Raw genomic sequence first — 18,054 nt, forward strand, 5'->3', positions numbered from 1 at the left:
TCCCCACTTCTCCCTTTTTTCCCCTTCCCCCCCTTCCCCTTTTTTCCCTATTCCCCCCTTTTCCTTCCTTTCCCTCTTTTTCCTCTTTTCCACCTTTTTCCCCCTTTTCCCACGTTTTCCCCTCTTCCCCTCTTTCCCCATTTTCTCCCTTTTCCCCATTGCTCCTTTTCCCCCCTTTTCTCCCCTTTTTTTCCTTTTTTCCCCTTTTCCCTCTTCTTCCCCCTTTTCCACCTTTTTCCCCTCTTCCCCTTTTTCCCCCTTCCCCCCTTTTTTCCCTTTTCCCCCTTTTTTCCCTTTTCCCTCCTCTTCCCCTTTCTCCACCTTTTTTCCCCCTTCCCCCGCTCTTTCCCCTTTTTTCCCCTTTTCCCTCCTTTTCCTCCTTTTTCCCCTTTTCTCTCTTTTCCCCCCTTTTCCCCCTTTTCCTTTCTTTCCCCCCCTTTCCCCCCCTCCCCCTCCCCCCCAGCCCCACCCCCACCGCACCCACCCACGCCCCGGAGCCGGAGGGGGCGTGGCCACGTGGTGGGCGTGGCCACGACGCCCCAGTGGGCGTGGCCACGTGGTGGGCGTGTCTCCGTCCCCCCAAGCCCCGCCCCTCCCCATTACCTCCGCGGGGAGGGGGCGTGGCCCCGCCGCCTCTCCCGTCGTGCCCCGCGCGGGGCTGGCACTGACGTGGCCGCCGAGCGCCGCCATCTTGTGTGCCTGGGCGGCGAGCGGCGCAGGGCGGGCGGCTCCGAGCGGCACGGCCCGGGGACAGCGAGCGCAGCGCCCGCGGCAGCGCCGGCCTTCCCCGGTGGGTCCCCGACGGCCCCTCGGCTTCCCTTCCCTTCTGTTTTTCCTCCCCTTTTTCCCGACCGCGGCCGCCTCCCGTCCGCGGCTGCGGCCTGAGGGGCCTGAGGCCTGGGCGTTGAGGGGGGGGGCGGCGGGGCCGCCGCAGGCCGCGCACCCTTCGTTCCCTCACGGCTTCGGCGGGGGGCGGCGGGGCCGCTTCTGGCCTCCCTCCCCTGCTTTCCTCACGGCCCCGGCGCCAGGTTCCGCAGCCAGGCCGCGGGGCTGGGCCCGGGGAGCGGCGGGGCAGGGCCCGGAGCTGCTCCCGGCCGTTGTAGTGCCCCCCTCCCTCCTCCTCCCCCTCCTCCCCCTCCCCCCTTTCCTCCTTTTCTTCCCTTTTCTCTTTTTTTCTCCTCTTTTTCTCTCTGGGGAGCCAAAGGGAAGGGGGAACCGCCTCGCCGCTCCCCCTACCGGAGGGATTAACCGGGCCTCCCTGCCTGCCCCACGCTCCCGCATTCCGGCCCCGCCCGAAGGAGCTTTGCCTCCCCTTCCTCTTCTTCGGAGGGGCCTCGGAGAGGTGGGGCCGGGGAGGGGGGGATGGATGGATGGATGGATGGAGCTCGGGGGAAGCTCGGCGGAGGTTGTGCTGTGAGGGGCTGGCTGCTGAGCTGGGCGTTGGGGTGACGAGAAGGAGTCTGCAGCCTGGAGGAAAGTGGTGGACATCCAGTGCTTGGGTTTGAAGGTCTGGGAGATCAATTTTCCATGGCATAGCAGCTCCCAGTGCGAGGATATTATTTAAAATACTTCTAAAATGATTTAAAAATACCGTATGATGTTTCTGTAAGCAGTAAACGTGATGCTTTGGGCTGATAGCCTCCGTCCGACAAAGGGATAGGCAAGGAACAGGAACCTCTTCATCATTTGCCCCATTACAGTGTGACAAAACTCAGCCAGGTCATAAAACTGCCCAAATGTTGTGTTTGACATTGACCTTGCTGCTGTGCTGCGAGGCTCCTGCCAAAGCAAATTCCACAGGTTGATTAGAGTTGTATCCAGAGGGCTTGTTTGGAAATATGGCTTGGTCAATAACTAAAATGTGAACTGTTTATCTAATACTTTGAACTTTGTTTTGCAAGCAGGGAGGCTGACAAAACCCCCTTGCAGCATATTCCATTAACCTTATTTTTCAGGGAAAGAAACAGAGTCAGAGTTTTTGTTCAAGGTCGTTTGGCAATGTGGTTATTACTATTTTTGCTACTGATTTGCAGCATTTATGTAGGGGAAAAAAAAAAAAGGAACTCCAGCTGAACTAGAGGATTGCTTCTTGGCTTTTGTTCCTGGATTTTGTAATCAACTTGTCAAAACAAGTAACAGTCGTACAGATAGAGAAAGGAAGGGATCCTTTGAAACAAAGTTTAGGAGGCTGGTGTGATGCTGCGTGCTTCCTACGTTTAAAACGCATCAGCAGTGCCCGAGAACCCTGTTGGACTGCTTTGTCTGTTGTGGTCATGACGTTGGGTGAAAGGGTGAGGAAACTTGCCTCGCTTGAGCCTCTTACACTCCCGTGGTTCGCCGAGTTTACCAACTCCTCCGCTGCGGTAGCGCACCAGGTGTAAAAGTGACTCAAGCAGATGTCATCCCCGCTCCGAACAGCCTCTCCTGCTCCAGCGGCTTGTGGCAGACACCATCGCTGCTGGATCGTGCCTTCAGAGCCTGGAGTAGGGTTACAGTGCAAACACCTGGAGGGAGGGCGCTCCCCAGGGGGCTGAGGCACGATTTTGGAGGTTGCCTGCTGGTGAAATACAATCCGGAGCTGGAGGGGGACTGGGCAGAAGTTCTGCGCCAGTGCTGAGAGGCAGGGCAGGGTAAGGGCTGGATTCGTGTCCTCGTCCAGCTCGTCGTGTTGCGCTCCTGGTACGTGGGTTAAAAATCAGCTTCAAGCAGCATTCATACATCTCACCGAGGCGCGATTATCAGATAAACTATCGATTACCTGAATTTGTGAAAGGAGAAGCTCACAACACGAGGTTCCAGCTGAAATTGCAGTGCTGTAGTTTAAAGAAAGCCCTTTCTTTTAATAAGAAAAGACCAGTTCAGATATAAAAGCTGCTGGGATGTGCCAGGAGGGACTTTCATGCTGGAATTTTTGCGGGTTTCAGCAGCCTGAAATCCCAGGAATCAATATTTCCTTACAGTGGGTAAGGTTGGTGAGCACGAGTTCGCTTTTTCTTCGAAGGAACGGTTCGATTCCTTCTGGAAATCTGTCAGAACTTTTGCTGCTGGGATGCCGTAGAGGCTGTGTTAGAGCTAGCGCCGTCCTCTGCTGTTACTCCCTTTTCTTAACTGATGAGTAAAGAAGTTTATAATCAGCTTCCTACTACAGCAGCTGTTTTTTTCTGTTATTCAGCATATTTTTTCTTTCTGCTTGCAAGTATCCATTTTTGTTTCTTCTTCCTAGTGCATGCAGACGTTGGAGGGCCGTGGTGCTGCTTCTGCTGATGTTTCAGTTCTAACGAACCACGTCTAACGCAGCTCTCACGCTGATCTCGTACCTAACTAGCTGCGTAGGCTCTGCTTTGACATTTTCCCCCAAACCAAAAGCCGATTTCATTACCGGGGCTCTCCTGTGAGTTCTTGCCATTTCTAATATAAATGTTGACTTACTGCCCGGCTGCTAGGAAGGAGTAACGGGTTGTTTGGCTTCGCACCGAAGGTTTTTAAACTTGTGAACGGTTCGGCCTTAAACCGTGCAGAGCTTGTCGGCGGAGAAATGCTTTGTAATGCTCGCTCCCCCAGCAGCACGCCCGCCGTTTAACGGGGGAGTGTGAAGGCAGGATCAAATTGGGGTGTCACGAACACGCTGTTGGCACCACCTTATTTCCTGAGCAGTCTGCGGGGAGGTGATGGATGCGCTTTATCCAAAACCATGAACAGCGCCTGGCTGTGCCTTCAAGAAAATATTTTTCAGGCCGGATGTGTTTTCTCCTGGGTGTTGGTTTGCGTGCTTTTGAGTCGTGTGTGATTCCTTAAAGCAGGTTGAGATTTTGCTGTGCAACAGAAGTAGCTCGTTCCCTACATCAAGGTGAGCGTAAGGTGACGGGGCTGGTTTGGTTTGTGACCTGCCCTCTGGCTTGCTCCAGATTTTTTCTTTTATTCCAACCCCTCCTTCAGGAGCGAGTTCTTGTGGTGTGTAGGAAATGGTCATGGCCCCAAAGGCCGCCTTTAGCTGATCAGTTCAAGCCTTTGGAGGCCAAATTCAGCGGTGCCTCAGCATGGCAGCACGGTTACAGGCCCTTAACTTGTATTTTAGGTGGTGCTCCGGTGTATGTATCCTCCACTAAGCTGCTCTGACAGACAAACACCAAATTTGTGCCCCCTGGGGACATCGGTTCCATTTCATGCTTGGCAGAAGCACCGCCAATATGTGGTGGGGGAAACCTTTGCAGTGGTTGGGGTCCCTTAAACACTCCCGTGGTTTTAATGGGTATGGCTGTGAAGGCGCGGGGACTTCTGGTGATATTTGAGTTCCAGATAACGCCCCGTTGATGGAAGAAGCCAGCAGACTCATTAGCTGCGCCTCTGTCTTCTGCTTGGTGCCTGCTGACCTGAGCATGGTCTTGAGGAACCCAAAGCACCGAAGCCAAATTCCGGTGTTAAGGCCCCGTTAACAGGGCTCCTGTTGACACTTGGTCATCTTTCCCTCGGGTCATCACGTGTGGAGGGCCAGCAAACAGCGCCTAAAAATAGCTGGATACGACTGGAGGTGAACGGTTGGGTACGGGGCCACCCTGGCTGTGTGCAAACGGGGGTTGATCAAAAAGTTTATCAAAATCTTCAGCGACAGAGGACTTAAATCTGTAAAGAAATAGCTCCAGGCTTTAAGACCCCAGCCGTACGTAGCTACCTGTGCCTGTGGGGCTGAGGTGCTGTGGGCCCAGGCCAGTCCTAAACCTCCAGCAAGGGTTTGTTCCTCCTTGGCTCGCTTCTCATGTGATTAAATCGCACTTTGTGTTGTAAGGAACAAGCTGCTGAGTTCATCTGCGCTTTGGTTGAAGTTCTTCACCTGTTCTCATGTGTAACGCCAGCAACAGCTGCTCAAACAGATTTTTTTTAACAAGTTTTCTCACCTCCCCTTTACATGTGGCTGTGGTGATGTTTAGTGTCTAATATTTTGCTGCTTTTTGCGTGCTGAGCTTTTAGCATCTTCTAAAATGTGATAAAGCAGCAAAGATGATACTGGCCAGCTAGTAAAACCTGGCTGGCTTTTAAATTGATATTTCTGTGAAGTAACAACTCGAATTTTATTTTCCTGTGACTGATGTGATCAGTTTGTGTTGATCCCAGTTCAGGAATGACGGGTTTGGTTATTTTTTCTTTCAGTTAGAGATGGAGCTAATGGTTAGGCCAGTGGCAAGCGGTCTCCTCGAAATGGAGATGTGTTTGGGATGGCAAACGGGCCGCCTCTGTCAGCGCACCAGCGTTTCTTGCCACAGGCCCCTCAGCAAACAGAACGAGGTCCAGAAAGAATCGGTAAGGCTGGAAAAGCCCTTCGAGGTCATCTGGGCCAGCCGCCCCGCTCCCACCACCATCACCCACTAATCCCTGTCCATGCAAGCTGCCAGGGGACAGCTTTTTATAACCCTGTATCTGTAGCGTCCCCTCTCTGCTGCACGGGTTTTTAGGCGGGCTTTAGGGTTAGCGCTATGAGTGGGTCCAGCTTTGCGATGCCATGGCTGCCCCTCGTGGAAAGGGGCACCGAAAAAAGATGGAAATGTCCTCGGGAGGGAGGTTTTAGGGGTTTGCCTTCCGCACCTCCATGTGCCAGAGAATTGAGCTTGTCTTGCCTGATCTTCGTTGTCGCTGGTGTTCATCAGCTGCAGAGACCAGGGTGCCAAAATGACCGCGTGAAGCAGCTTTTTTCGTGCTGCTGGCAGTGTTGAGCATTATTTTTTCTGCTTTGGAAGCCTTCTGTGGTAAGCGTTGGTACATACCATGTACGTAAATGTTTCTATACTGTCCTTTGCCTAACGAAACAACCCCTGACTTCTGTCCCTTACGGTGTGTTGAAAGGATGCTCTAAACCTGGCGTTCGCCCTAACTCCTGGCTTTGTGAAATTTAACCTACGTGTGCTCAAAAAGCTTTTTTCCAGAGGTGTAGAGCTGAGATGAAGTAGAGCTGTGGCCATGCAGCTGCGCTTCCCGTACCGTGCGGTGACCCCGTGGGCTGCGGCTCTGGCTCCGTGAGAGAAGTGCTCTGAATAAAACAGCACTGAAAGGCATTAATGTGTGGTTTAGTGCAGGCTGCTACAGGAGATTAAATGTCGAATGATCTTCGGTCTTCAGATGCTCCTCAGAGCTTTCATTTAACCCCCCCTGCAATTAATAAAGGCAAATTCAAGCTCTTACCACGGGCTGCGTCGCTCTAACAGGCAGCTAACAGAGCAGCCGCTCGGAGACCTGTTCCGAAGATATGCTCACAAACTGTAAGCAGCTCGCAAGCAGTAGGCTCCTTGTCATGTTTCCAGGCATCTCATTGGGCTTGTTGAGCCTCTAAAACAACGTTCAGCAATTATTAACAATATTTAAGGAAAAGCGAAAGTTATTTTTGTGTATAGAATACAGGTAATATTTTGGCAAGTCTTTACAGATGGGAAATGTTTGAAGATGCCTGAAAAGCGACAGGATCGCTCGGTAAACCTACCAGGGTCTTGAATTTCCCCGTATCTTCAGTGTGTGTATGTTCTCCTGGCCCAACTAACGGGCTGAAACGAAGCAGACTGTGCTCTGGGGTATGCTGGAAGTGCTCGCGCTGTCCCTCGGCTGAGCTGTGGTGGGAAGCAGCTCCGGCCCAGCTGCGGGCTCTGCCCTGGTGCTCACGCTGTTGAAAAGCAGAGCCCTGGCGACGGCGGGTTGGGATCTGGTGCTGGTGCGGCTGAGGATGTCCTCGAGGAGGAGGAAGGAACTCAAGGGGCTTTTGCTCGTGGTACGAAGTGACAAATTCTGGCAGGGACGGCGTCCCAGGAGGGGTGTCGTGTCCGGAGGCATAGGAAGGAGCAAAAGGTTTCCTTTCCTGTGGCAGCGGACAAACACGGGCAGAGGATGGTCCTGCTGGTGGGGAGGATGGGCTCCTCCTCTGCCCCAGCAGCATCCAAAAGGTACTGGGTGGGACCCGCAGCACCTCGGGGTGCTCTGCACGGGGGCTCCCTGCAATGTTCTGCCGGGGGGCAGAAGCCGGTGGGGCTCGTGCCGTGCACAGCTCGGTCAGCACAGGCTGCGGCTTCTCCGAGGGTGGAAAGAGATGGAGGTAACCGCCAGGATTTGCTCCTTCCCTGGTGGCTGCTGTAGATCCACGGCGTTTAATAACCTACGATGCTTTTAAGCACACTGAAGAAAAAAAAATATCTATCACAGGGTTTACGAGGCTGCCTTCCAACAAAAGCCCTCAAACTAGTTCTGGTGGGTTATGGGAGCTCTGGTAACAGGTAAGAGTTCAGCCCTGACTATTGCTTTCCAGATAAAGCAGCAGGTAGAGGCAGCGAGAGCAGAGGAAAGCTTGCAGCCTCCTCCCCCAGCCCAGCGAGAGCTGCTGGGCAGGGAGGTTCGCCGCTGTGTGAGCGGCTTGGATAAACAGGGACTCGAGCAGAGCTGCCTTCTCTGCTTCCTCCTGAACTTTCCTGTTTATATAACTTCCACAGATTGAAGTGGCAGGTGAACATTCCCCATGGTGCTTCAGAAATATGACGGAAATGGTTTAATACCGAAATTTTACTTCTAAACTTTTCACCCGCAGGCTGCCCTGTCTGGTTTAGAGAGGAGCTTAGTTCTAAAGTCTCGATCCTGCTGAACTTCAGTCACATAAAATAAATGAATCTGACTTGAGTTCCTCCAGCAAGTCGGTGTTTGATGTCATTCAGGAACTTTGGAGTGGACTCTGGACCTCGCTGTGAGGCTGCTTTGTGCTGAGGCATGTGACTCGCTTCGTGGCACTGGCTTAACTTTGGGGTTAAAAATTGTTTCCAGCAAACTCCCTGCGAGGGGCAGAACTGCGCGGGCCTTCCCCAGCGCTGAGCAAGGAAGCCAGCCTTGGGAAATCTGCAGCACAGGGCTAGAAAGAAAAAGGCAAGATTTTGGTCTGGAGAGCACTTTTCAGTTCAGTATCGTTTAATTGTCTCACACAGATACGCTGTGAGATACGCTTCAGTGAGAATTCTGTTTCAAGCACGCAGTGAGCAAGGAGTAGCTTCAGGAGCAGGTTCAGCACTCGTGTTACTCCTTAAATTCTGCCTTGGTTTACAGGAAGCCCAGCCCTTGGACGTTGCACGGCTTGGCTCTGTGTGCCCGTGCTGCCTGAAGCTTGGGTTTTCAGTTGGGCTCGGTCCGTTCTCTTCAAACTTACATCCGGCTTTTTATACTAAGCAGCACAAAAAGTGTGTAATGTCCCGGCTACGTCTGGCTGTAAAGCTTTCAGGCTGATTTTCTCCTCTTGGGCGAGCAGAGCGACGGCTCTGGGTGGTTCAAACTCAGCAGGGGCAAGGTTTGGGGTGGAGAAGCGGTGGTAAGGGTGGACCCATCGTCCCAGGGGCTCAGTGGCTGCTGGCAGGGAGCAGCGGTGTCTCAGTGCCTAGCCAGGGAGCTCCTGGTGGCATCAGTCGCTTGTGAGCAAGAAAAAGAGCTAGGGACAGGGCGCTCGGACGCGTGGTCTGATTTTGGGGTGGCCCTTTGGGGCCCCAGGAGCTGGACTTGATGATCCTTGGGGGTCCCTTCCAACTCGAGACATTCTGAGATCCAAAGCGAAGAAAGAAGCATCCGTTTCTAACCTGGCTCTTTTAAAGTACTTCATGTTGGGAGTTAAGTGTTAAAACCCACGGATTTGGTAAAGAAGGTCGTTGGTGTTAATGAAAGTAATGGTGCTTACATTGTGTTCACAGGGCATTTCCTCAGGGTTCAGGAGGAAGGAAACCGTGTGAGTAGGAGCGAATCCAAGCTGTACTCTGAGTTTCCTTCTCAAAGAAGGTGCAACTAAACAGGGAGAAGAGAACACATTGAAAACTTCATTTAACTGCAGGACAATTACAAAAAGTTTACGGTGACACCTCAAACTACGCCTTAACAGGGAGACAAAGTATCTGACGTGGGCAGTTGTGTTGAAAGCCAACAGCAATGGAACAAAACAAGTTAAGCCAACAGGAATGGTACAAAACAAGTTAGAGAACTAATAATTTAATACTAAAATCCCTGAAAGAACATTTGAAAGCTTTAAAGCACTCAGAGCCGCATCATTTTATGAGGGCTAAGTTTTGGTTTACCTGTTTGTTGTCTTGCGTTGCTTCAGTGTGGGGGAACAAACCCTGTGCTCTGGTCGGGGTACCCGTCGGGGTTTGTATGGCCTGGTACTCTTTTGGTGGCTGACTGCGCCCTGCTCAGAGCACGCCGTCGGTAACTCACGAGTGATACTGTGGTCTCTTTCTCTAGACTTCACTGGCCAGTGAAAACATATCTCAACCATGGGAAATATTTTTGCAAACCTCTTCAAAGGCCTTTTTGGCAAAAAAGAAATGCGTATCCTCATGGTTGGTCTGGATGCTGCAGGAAAGACTACTATTTTGTACAAACTTAAACTTGGTGAAATAGTAACTACTATTCCCACTATAGGTAAGACTTTTACGTTTATTTAAATGCTTGCGTTGAGGTTTGGGTCCTGTTGTTTGCAGCAGTGCCTTATCCCACTGTCAGCCCTGATGTACAGGATGTAGTGCTGCACCCCTCGATGTAAGGGACTTGGTGCTGCGCCCTGTCAGACAAACATGGCTAAAGCCATGCTATGAACAAATCTCTGCCAAATTTTCCGGCATGGGAGGAGATTACACTGGTTTTGTTGGTTTTTTTTTTTTTTTTTCCTCCATTCCCTCCCTTTAGTCCCTTGGGGAATGACCCTTCATGGGCCGCAGCAGGTTGGTCTGCATGCCTTCTGCTAGGCACGCCATGGCCTTGGGTAGTCGGCTGAGAACTGTGGATCTGAGCCTTGCATTATTTGTTCTCCTCAGCCTGGGGTTGCTTTTTGACATGTTTGCTGTGCATTTTGCAGCTGCTCTGGTAGCAGCCCAGCTGTTAAGTTCATTAGTCTAATTGGGGCAGGGGTGGTGGTAAGGGCAGAAGTTCTAGGGAACCCCCATCCCTCTGTTACGAGGGATGCACTGTGAGACTGCTTGCTTAAAGTAGATCTAAAGTTTAACATTTTTAGTAACGACACTGAGTGTGACTTGGTAAATAAAATAGGTACAGGCCACCAATGTTTAATCGAGACTTTGCCACAATTTCTGTTTTAGGTTTCAATGTGGAAACGGTAGAATACAAGAACATTAGCTTCACAGTGTGGGATGTAGGCGGCCAGGATAAGATCAGACCGCTCTGGCGCCATTATTTCCAGAACACACAAGGTGAGTCCTGACACTTCAATCACAGGTTTCCAGGGTATAAAATTTCTACTGTCTGTACTATAATAATCTTGCCAGTTTCTTGGGGTGGTGGGGAGCACATGTTACAACAGGGCGTGTTTGTGTGCCGTGTGGCTCTTACATTAAGCTCGTGCTTGTTTAAAGGGGGGTGGAAAGGAATGTAGAAACCAATCTTGTCCATCAGAATCAGAATTCACAATTTCTGCTCTTCTTCTGTATGCATCGTAGCTCTCAGCCTGCACTTCAAAGCAGCCTTTACTGCTTTTCATTTCCTACAAACTTCAACAGCCCCGTGAGCTGAGAGCTTGTCACTTCTTCCACTGCTGCGCCTTGATAGCGTGCATGCATTAGAGCCCTGTCACAGGATTTCAAGAGTTGCTACTCATTGGAAAGTATCGAGTGGTTACGTAGATGAAGCACACGAGCTCCAAAAATGCAAACACGACGAGCTGCTCGTTTTCACCAGCTCTCCACAACAGCAGGCTTTCTCTCAGACACGAGATTACAATAATACAAACTGTGTTTTTTCAGGTATATTGTTCTGCATTACTCCTCCTTCAAAGCTTAGCTCTGATCTCCAGCAGCAGGTGTCATTTGGCAATAGTACTTGTTGTGTGCTTATTCTCACTATTTGCTTGCTCCTAGGTTTGATTTTTGTGGTTGACAGTAATGACAGAGAACGAGTGAACGAGGCCAGAGAAGAGCTCATGAGAATGTTGGCAGAAGATGAGCTTAGAGATGCCGTTTTATTAGTGTTTGCTAACAAACAGGTATGCCCGAGGAAGGTGTCTTTCTGTAAGAAACCCCGAAAGCACGCGACGTATCCGTGAGTGAACTCAAATCTGTGTTTTCAGCGTAGTAGATACGCTCAGTAAGTGTCCGTTCAGCTTTGCTGAAGACAACCAACCCTCTCAAACTCCTCCGTGCGTATCTGCAGGGCGCCTTCTGTAAGTGAGCTTACAGAGGGAAGAGCGTGCTGCTCCGTCGCTTGTGCAGGCTCGGATGTGACGGGTGAGAAAGCCATGCGAGCCTTTTCTAGGAACAGGAAAGGTGGACTATAAACAGAAGCAGTACTCAGCCGAGTACTTTGTGATAAAAGCTGAGGTTAAATCATTACTGCAGTTGCAGAAAACACTTCCTGAGTGGAAAGTGAATGAAAGGGCTGTGAGCTGTAAGCAGGCTGGGGGCGGATCAGAAGGGCCCGATGGCTTGAGCCAAGCATCAGCCAGTTTGCTTCTGTTTTCTGAAGGCAGTGTTTGGCGATGTTACCAGCAGCGCTCCTGACTGTGTTTTTAAACCTTTGAAAACTTTGGTATAGACAAAATAGCTTCAATATAAAATTGATTATCTGGGGTTTTCTGACAGTTAAATTGAGAAGCCTTAGCTTTTTTTTTTTTTTAAATGGATTTAAAGCTGATGATCAAATTGTTAGGAAGGTGGGCGTTCCTCCTCTGGTGCTAGGAGAGAAAATGACTCTTCTTCCTTCCCCCAGGACCTGCCGAACGCAATGAATGCAGCGGAAATCACAGACAAACTTGGACTGCATTCTCTTCGTCACAGGAACTGGTATATCCAGGCAACCTGTGCCACTAGCGGAGACGGTCTCTATGAAGGACTGGACTGGTTGTCCAATCAGCTCCGAAACCAGAAATGAAACCATAAACCTTCCTCTTCCCTCTTTTTCCACCCCTCCCTCTTATTTCCTCCTATTCGCCCTTCGCTTTACTCTAATGTGGCAAACTGTGCTACTTTGTGGTATTGAGTGCCGGAAGCTGTTTTCATTTCTTTTGTCACAGTATATATTGCATCATGCTGTAAATGTGGCAAATCCAAGCCTGAAAACAGTTAGGTTTCTTATTTAATGTAAATAGTTTTTGTTTCCAATGAGGCAGTTTCTGGTACTCCTATGCAATATTACTCAGCTTTTTTTATTGTAAAGAATCAACTCACTGTTTAGTACTTGGAAGGGATTAAGTGGATTACCATAAGGGTTGCCAGTGGTCCTCGTGCAGTAGAGCTGAATACTATCCCGGTTGGGTTGTGAGATCTGTGAGATCCATTTTGGTGGCTGGTTTTTAACCTGAATTCTGTATTTTTTTTAAAATAGTCGAGGAAAAGTAAAAACACTTCAACACACAAAGGTTTGACATAGCTTCTGCTGTTCTAGCTCTAATGCGGTGACTCTTGATTCTTTGGAACCGGTGAAGCAGCGATTGACACCCGGCTGGCTTCATCTGGTTAAAACACAGGTCGTAACTAACAGATCTCTGGCGCTTTCTGTAGCTCATCCTACGTGCTCACATTTGTTCCTGCTCGTTTAAAAGATTTGTCGGACCTGGTTTAGCTGAGCGCGCAGACTCACGCTAAACTTCTGACTTTTGGTTCAGGTGAGATTTACCACTTCCATTGAACTTGAATAATTTCTGGAAGTCACATTTTTTAGCCTGTCGTATTTGTCAAAAAGTGTTTTGTACTTTTCTTGTGTGTAAACCACTCCAGAAGGCAAACTTTTCCACAGAAAGCACAGCCTGTACTAGTCCTAAGCTCTATAGTCGGAAAGTACTGTACTTAAGTAAGAATTGCCATGAAAAACACCAAACATCTATGTATAGTGTCTAGGGGAAAAAAAAAAAAGCATGAGAGTTAGGAGAGTCATTCCACTCTAGAAGTATTCAATCCCATTTTGGAACAATCCCATATCTGTATATGTGTGAAAACCCTTGGCATCCCTCATACTGCAAGGTTCAGATTTGCCATCAGAAAAAAAGACCTCTTTACTTTTCTTTTGTATTTTGATAAACACTGAAGAAGCTGGAGCTGTTAAACTTTAACTTGAGGAACTATCAGAACTGGTTTGTTTAGTGTTGTGGAAACCTTTATTGCTTTCAATACACGATTAGTAATCAACTGTTTTGTATACTTGTTTTCAGTTTTCATTTCGACAAACAAGCACTGTAATTAAAGCTATTAGAATAAAATCTCTTAACTATTTCATGTTTTTTATGCCTTGCTGTTCATTTGATCATCTTGGCAGAATCATAATGAAATACTTGTTGAATAAAAAGTTTCATGAAACTTGCGCTGGTAGCACGGTGGTTTGTATCCCCTTTGTGCAGCAGTAGGTGTGAGGCTTTGCTGAGGGCTGAATTGAACCAGTACCGCCTCACAAGTCCCGTGAAAACTTAAGAGCTCACATTTACCAAATAACGCGTTGTTCCACTTCCTTTTTTCTTTTTTAAGTGAAGAAGCGGGCAGCAGCCCTGTGTGTCCTGGTGTTTGGTGGTGATCTTCTGCTTCTCGAGTCCCTGGAGGGCATCTGCCAAGCTTCTTGAGCAGCCCCATCGCCTCCCACAGCAGCTTCTTCCTTAATAATAGGCTCTGGGGATGATCTGCTTTTAAGGAGGCAGACTTTGTCCCCAAAAACTCTTTCATTTTTCCCTTCCACAGTCCGCTCCGGCCCTAGGGCTGCCCTCCTGCCTTCTCCAGTCCCCTACAGCCCTGTCACGGAGGCTCGCTGAGTGCTGCGGCTGCTCTGCCCAGCTCCAGCAGGAGCGCAGGTTTGTTCCGGGCTCACGGCCCCGGCTGTGTTCTCGCTCTCTGAGCTCGTCTCGGTAGCGAAGTGTAAACAGCGTCAGGCAAACAGCGACGAGGGATTACCAAACTCCGGTAAGTCAGGTTATTCCTCCAAAGCCCTTCGTCCCACCTCGGATTTCAAGCTCTGAATCATGATCTCTGCACGCCTCACTGGGCAGGACGTGTAGTTACTGCTGCTCGGGGAGGGACCTGAACCTGAAGGGCCAGCTCCTCTGCTGCCAGCACTGCCTCGGTGGGCAAAGCCCCCGCAGCCCCAAAAAGGGGGGTGCCCTGCCCTGGTTCGGAACCCAAACCCCAACACCAGAAGCTCCCGGCTACGTGGGCGTCCCTAAAAGGTTTTAGGGTGAGGCACGGTGCGACCCGACTGCCCCAACCTTAGCAGCTCCTGTGCCTCCACACGCAGGAGGAAGAGAAGGGAAGAGATGTGGGCGCACTGACGTTATCTGAGCTGGGGGAGGCGGCCCCAAAAGGGTGGGGGCGGGCTGAGGCTCCCTCACCCCCTTTCCACCCCAAAGCCCTTTGCTGAAGGAGGGCGCGGGGAAGCTGGAGCTTGGGAGCCGGGCCCCACGCTGGGATCCGTGCAGCCTTTGGGGTTTTAAGTTCCTTTTTCAGCCCGCAGCTCCCGGGGCCGTGTTCCTGTTAACCCTCCCCGGGCAGCGTGGCTGACTGCGCCAACCTCACCCTGCACCGGGGTGCTCCCGGCAGGCACCGCTCACCGCCTGGACCCCAAAAACCCCAGCAGGGCGACCTCAAATGCAGCGAGCGCGGGGAGAAAACAAGCTTGGGACTCCGGTGGATTCCCCACAAGCAGCCAAGCCGTGGCTCCCTGAGCTGGTGAAGGGAAACAAGGGGGTTTCTCCCGCCAGCGGGGTGCCGACTCCACCCCAAAAAGCATCTCAAGGGAATCTCAGGAAGCAAAACCCCACAGCAGCAGGGTTAAGCAGGCGCTCACAGCCGGGGCAGCAGGGACAGAAGGGCTTTATTGCCGCTCGTCCCCCCTGCGCTGAATGCGGCCCTTGTGCACGCGCGGCCGGTCCCACCCCGCACCGGCACCCCGGGATGACGAAGGCCCCGAAACGCTGCCAACCAGCACCGGGTGCGGGGCTTTTGTCCGCCACGAGGGCACGGAATGGCCCCATCCCGGGCAGGAGAAACGGCAGCGTTAATTAAACAAACGAGGCCCTTGTGCGGCCCGCGGTGAGCGGAGCCCTTCCCCAGCCACCGGGATTTGTTGATTTAAAACCCACGCTCCTCCCGCGGCGCGCGGAGCACGTAAATCCCCCTGGCTGCGGTCTGAGGTTTAAAATCCCAGAGGGGAACGTGAGCGCGCTGCTCCCCGCGCAGAGCAGAGATTTCTAATTCGGGCGGCTTCCTTTTTACCCAAAGAGGCCGTTTCTCAGCCAAAAAAAAAGGCACGTCCATCCCTCCTTTTTTTTTTCCGCGTGCCTTGCTGGGAAGGTGGTGGCTCACGCCCAGGCCTCCCCAAATTAAAGAATGAGGGGTCAGGGTGGGTGGCTCGCCGCAGCAACCTGCTTGGGGCACCCACGGCATCGGGGTGGGGGCTGCTCAGCCTCTGCCTCACCTTTATTTCGCAGCTCATGAACTTAAAAAAAGGGCTTAAAGAAAGAAAACTCCCCTCCAGCCGCTTCGCCGGCGCTTAGTCCGGGCTGCGCCGAGGCCAGCCCACCCCAGCTGGATGGCGCCAGCGGAGCTGTGACTTTAATTTAAAGAATAACCTTCAAAAATAGAAAACCTCTGGCCCCGCTCCCCAGCAAAGCCCCTCAGTCACCCGGCTCGGTGTCGTGGCGCTGCCTGGCCCCGCCGCGGGAGCGGGGAGAGCGGCTCCTGCTCCTCTTCCTGCCCTTGTGGCGCGGGGACGGGGGCCGGTGGCCGTCCCCGCTCCGGCTCCGCGCCCTCCTGCGGGCTGGGCGGCGCGAGGGGCTCCTGCCCGAGCCTTCCTCGCTGCCAGAGGAGGAGGAGGAGGAGTCCGTGGTGTCGTGGCGGCGCCGGTGCCGTGAGGCCTCAGGGCGGTCCTGGGCTTTCCTCCGGTGGTGCCTGCGGGGACAGGGGGAAGGTCAGAGCCTGGGACACATCGGGGACGTCCCGGCCCCGCTGTGCTCCCCTCGCCCCGTTACCTCTCGTCCCGGTCCGGAGAGGAGGCTGAGGAGGACGGGGAGGCCGCCCGCTTGTGATGTTTGTCCTTTTTCTTCTCCTTCTTGTGTTTTTTCTTTTTCCTTTTCTTCTTCTCCTTTTTGGCTTTCTTGCCGCTCTCCGTCCTGCGGGGTCGGGGAGAAATCAGGCAGCGCTGGCGGGTCCCTGCCCCCCCCCATGTCCCTCCAGCCCCTTCCTCTGCCAAAAACTCGTCCCCAGCCCTCCCTCCAGGCACTCCCCCCGCGGGTCTCCCTGGTAAAGGAGACGCCTGGGGTGAAAAAGGGGTTTTGGGGGTGAAGCAGAGGTTTTGGGGGTGGATTCCCAGAGGTTTTGGGATTCTTGGGTGGCAGTGGGACGTCCCCGCCCTCACCGCTTCTCCTCCACCTTCTCCTCCTTGTCCTGCTTCCTCTTGGAGCCGGACGCCTCGGGACTGCCGGGGACCTTCTGGTGCTGGAGGTTGGAGAGAGGAAAACGCGGAGCGAGTCCACGGGCTTGCCCAAAGCTCTGAATTACACAAGAGAGGCGCTTTCTCCCTTTAAAAGGGGGAAATTAACTTTGGGACCAAGTTGAAATGCCCGCAGTTGTCGCTTCCAACCCCGCACTTCTTCCAAACCATGCAAGGAGAACATGGGAAACGCTTGCGGGTCGGCCCCGACGTACCGTGAAGACGGAGAGCCCCATCTTGGCCGCCTCCTTGTCCTCCTTGGAGAGCATCACCCGGCCGGCGCTGCCGCTGGGGACAAAAACGTGAAAAATAATAATAATGATAAAAAAATAAATAAAGTAAACATGAAAAATGATGATAATGATTAAAAAAAGGTAAAATAAAACCGCTCTGAAACCCGGCGTCTCGGTGCCCACCTGGAGCTGCCCAAGCCCACCACCCGGTCCACGTCTTTCTCAGCTCGCTCCGCACCGTCCCGCTTGCACACCTCGGCCAGGTCCTGCGGGAGAGAGCACTGAGTCGTGTCCCCTGCCCCCCCCCCCAAAAAAAAAAACCAACAAACAGAGCTGGGGGGGACACCCCAACCTGCAGGGACAGCGTGGGGACCCCCTCACCTCCTTGCTGAGCCCCGTGGGTTGCCTTTTCACATTCTTGTAGCCCCTACAACAAAAAAAAAAAGGGTGCTGGGGGATGTCCAAAGCACTTATTTTGGGGGGAGGGGGGGGTGACGGGGGGGCACTCACAGGGCTGCCATCATGGCCTCCTGCTCGGCCAGGCGGACGGCGGCCAGCTCCTCCTCGCGGGACAGCGGGGTGGCCTCCTTCTTGCTCTTGGCGTACCACGTCAGGTCCTTGCCCTTCTGCCACCGGCCCACCGGGGCCATCAGGGAGTTTCCTGCAGGGACACAAATTGGAGGTGGGGGGATGGGGGGGGCACGAGACGTTTGCCCCCCCCCCCCCCTTTTAACTCCCCGACCCGCCAGCCCCCCCAACCCCAGGCGGTGCGGGGGAACTCACCCAGGTAGTTTTCCCTCTGTTTGTCCGTCTTGACATCCTCCCAGCTGAACTGGTCCTGGCCCCCTCGCACCCCGCCTCGGGACGAGCCGAACATGGTGCCGGGGGCGCGCTGCAAGAGTCAGCCCCCGTTTCACCCCCGCCCTGCCAGCAGAGCCCCCCCCCCACCCCATAACTGAGGGGGGGGGAGGGCTTACAGCAAGCGTACCCCCCAAAAAGCCCCAAACCCATGGGTGCAGAGGTCAGAGAAGGGAGAAAACCCTGAGACAGTGCAAAGTGGCGGTTCTGCGTTGGCTGGGAGGGGGTTGGGGGGGGGTTACACGAGTTGGGGGGGGGGCTCAGCAAGGCCCAGAAAGGCCCGCACAGCCGGTGAGGAGGGGCGGCAGGGGCTGCGGCCCCAGCAGCACAACGCTGGGGGCTCAGAGGCGGTGGCAGGGCCCGGATCCCCCCCCCGCCTCCCCCTCTATTCCCGGTGTCCCCCCCACCCCCACGCACCTCCCGCGCCGCTCAGGCCCCGCGCACCCCGCAGCCCCGCCCGGGAGCCACCACCGGGGAGATAAGGGGGGGGAGGGAGTCGGGCTGAACCACCGCGGGGGGAGCTCCCCTGAGGGAGACAAATAAAGCAAAACCA

General features: G+C 53.0%; 2 protein-coding genes across 2 annotated transcripts; one reads left to right on the plus strand and one right to left on the minus strand.

Moving 5' to 3' along the window:
- Window positions 1-646: 646 nt before the first annotated feature.
- Window positions 647-13,299, plus strand: ARF1 (ADP ribosylation factor 1). Its single transcript, XM_048062373.2, has 5 exons — window positions 647-790; window positions 9,238-9,417; window positions 10,092-10,202; window positions 10,866-10,990; window positions 11,713-13,299. Exons 2-5 carry the CDS (start codon window positions 9,270-9,272, stop codon window positions 11,872-11,874), a joined length of 546 nt encoding a protein of 181 aa, XP_047918330.1. The 5' UTR covers window positions 647-790; window positions 9,238-9,269; the 3' UTR covers window positions 11,875-13,299.
- Window positions 12,832-18,034, minus strand: C2H1orf35 (chromosome 2 C1orf35 homolog). Its single transcript, XM_066991358.1, has 9 exons — window positions 17,919-18,034; window positions 17,427-17,535; window positions 17,154-17,304; window positions 17,025-17,070; window positions 16,827-16,909; window positions 16,626-16,698; window positions 16,336-16,415; window positions 15,950-16,090; window positions 12,832-15,869 (listed from the first exon to the last, which is right to left on the minus strand). Exons 2-9 carry the CDS (start codon window positions 17,518-17,520, stop codon window positions 15,596-15,598), a joined length of 942 nt encoding a protein of 313 aa, XP_066847459.1. The 5' UTR covers window positions 17,521-17,535; window positions 17,919-18,034; the 3' UTR covers window positions 12,832-15,595.
- Between the last annotated feature and the right edge of the window lie 20 nt (window positions 18,035-18,054).

This window comes from Anser cygnoides, chromosome 2 (assembly GCF_040182565.1).
Source record: "Anser cygnoides isolate HZ-2024a breed goose chromosome 2, Taihu_goose_T2T_genome, whole genome shotgun sequence".
Lineage (NCBI taxonomy): Eukaryota > Metazoa > Chordata > Aves > Anseriformes > Anatidae > Anser > Anser cygnoides.

What these genes read in the sequence shown, in the direction of transcription:
- ARF1 (XM_048062373.2), top strand. Translation starts at nt 9,270, where the DNA reads ATGGGAAATATTTTTGCAAACCTCTTCAAAGGCCTTTTTGGCAAAAAA. An exon ending in TTATTTCCAGAACACACAAG is followed by an intron (nt 10,203 to 10,865) that starts GTGAGTCCTGAC and finishes GCTTGCTCCTAG; the next exon opens with GTTTGATTTTTGTGGTTGAC. An exon ending in TAGTGTTTGCTAACAAACAG is followed by an intron (nt 10,991 to 11,712) that starts GTATGCCCGAGG and finishes TCCTTCCCCCAG; the next exon opens with GACCTGCCGAACGCAATGAA.
- C2H1orf35 (XM_066991358.1), bottom strand. Translation starts at nt 17,520, where the DNA reads ATGTTCGGCTCGTCCCGAGGCGGGGTGCGAGGGGGCCAGGACCAGTTC. An exon ending in ACAGAGGGAAAACTACCTGG is followed by an intron (nt 17,305 to 17,426) that starts GTGAGTTCCCCC and finishes GTGTCCCTGCAG; the next exon opens with GAAACTCCCTGATGGCCCCG. An exon ending in GAGGCCATGATGGCAGCCCT is followed by an intron (nt 17,071 to 17,153) that starts GTGAGTGCCCCC and finishes TTTTTGTTGTAG; the next exon opens with GGGCTACAAGAATGTGAAAA.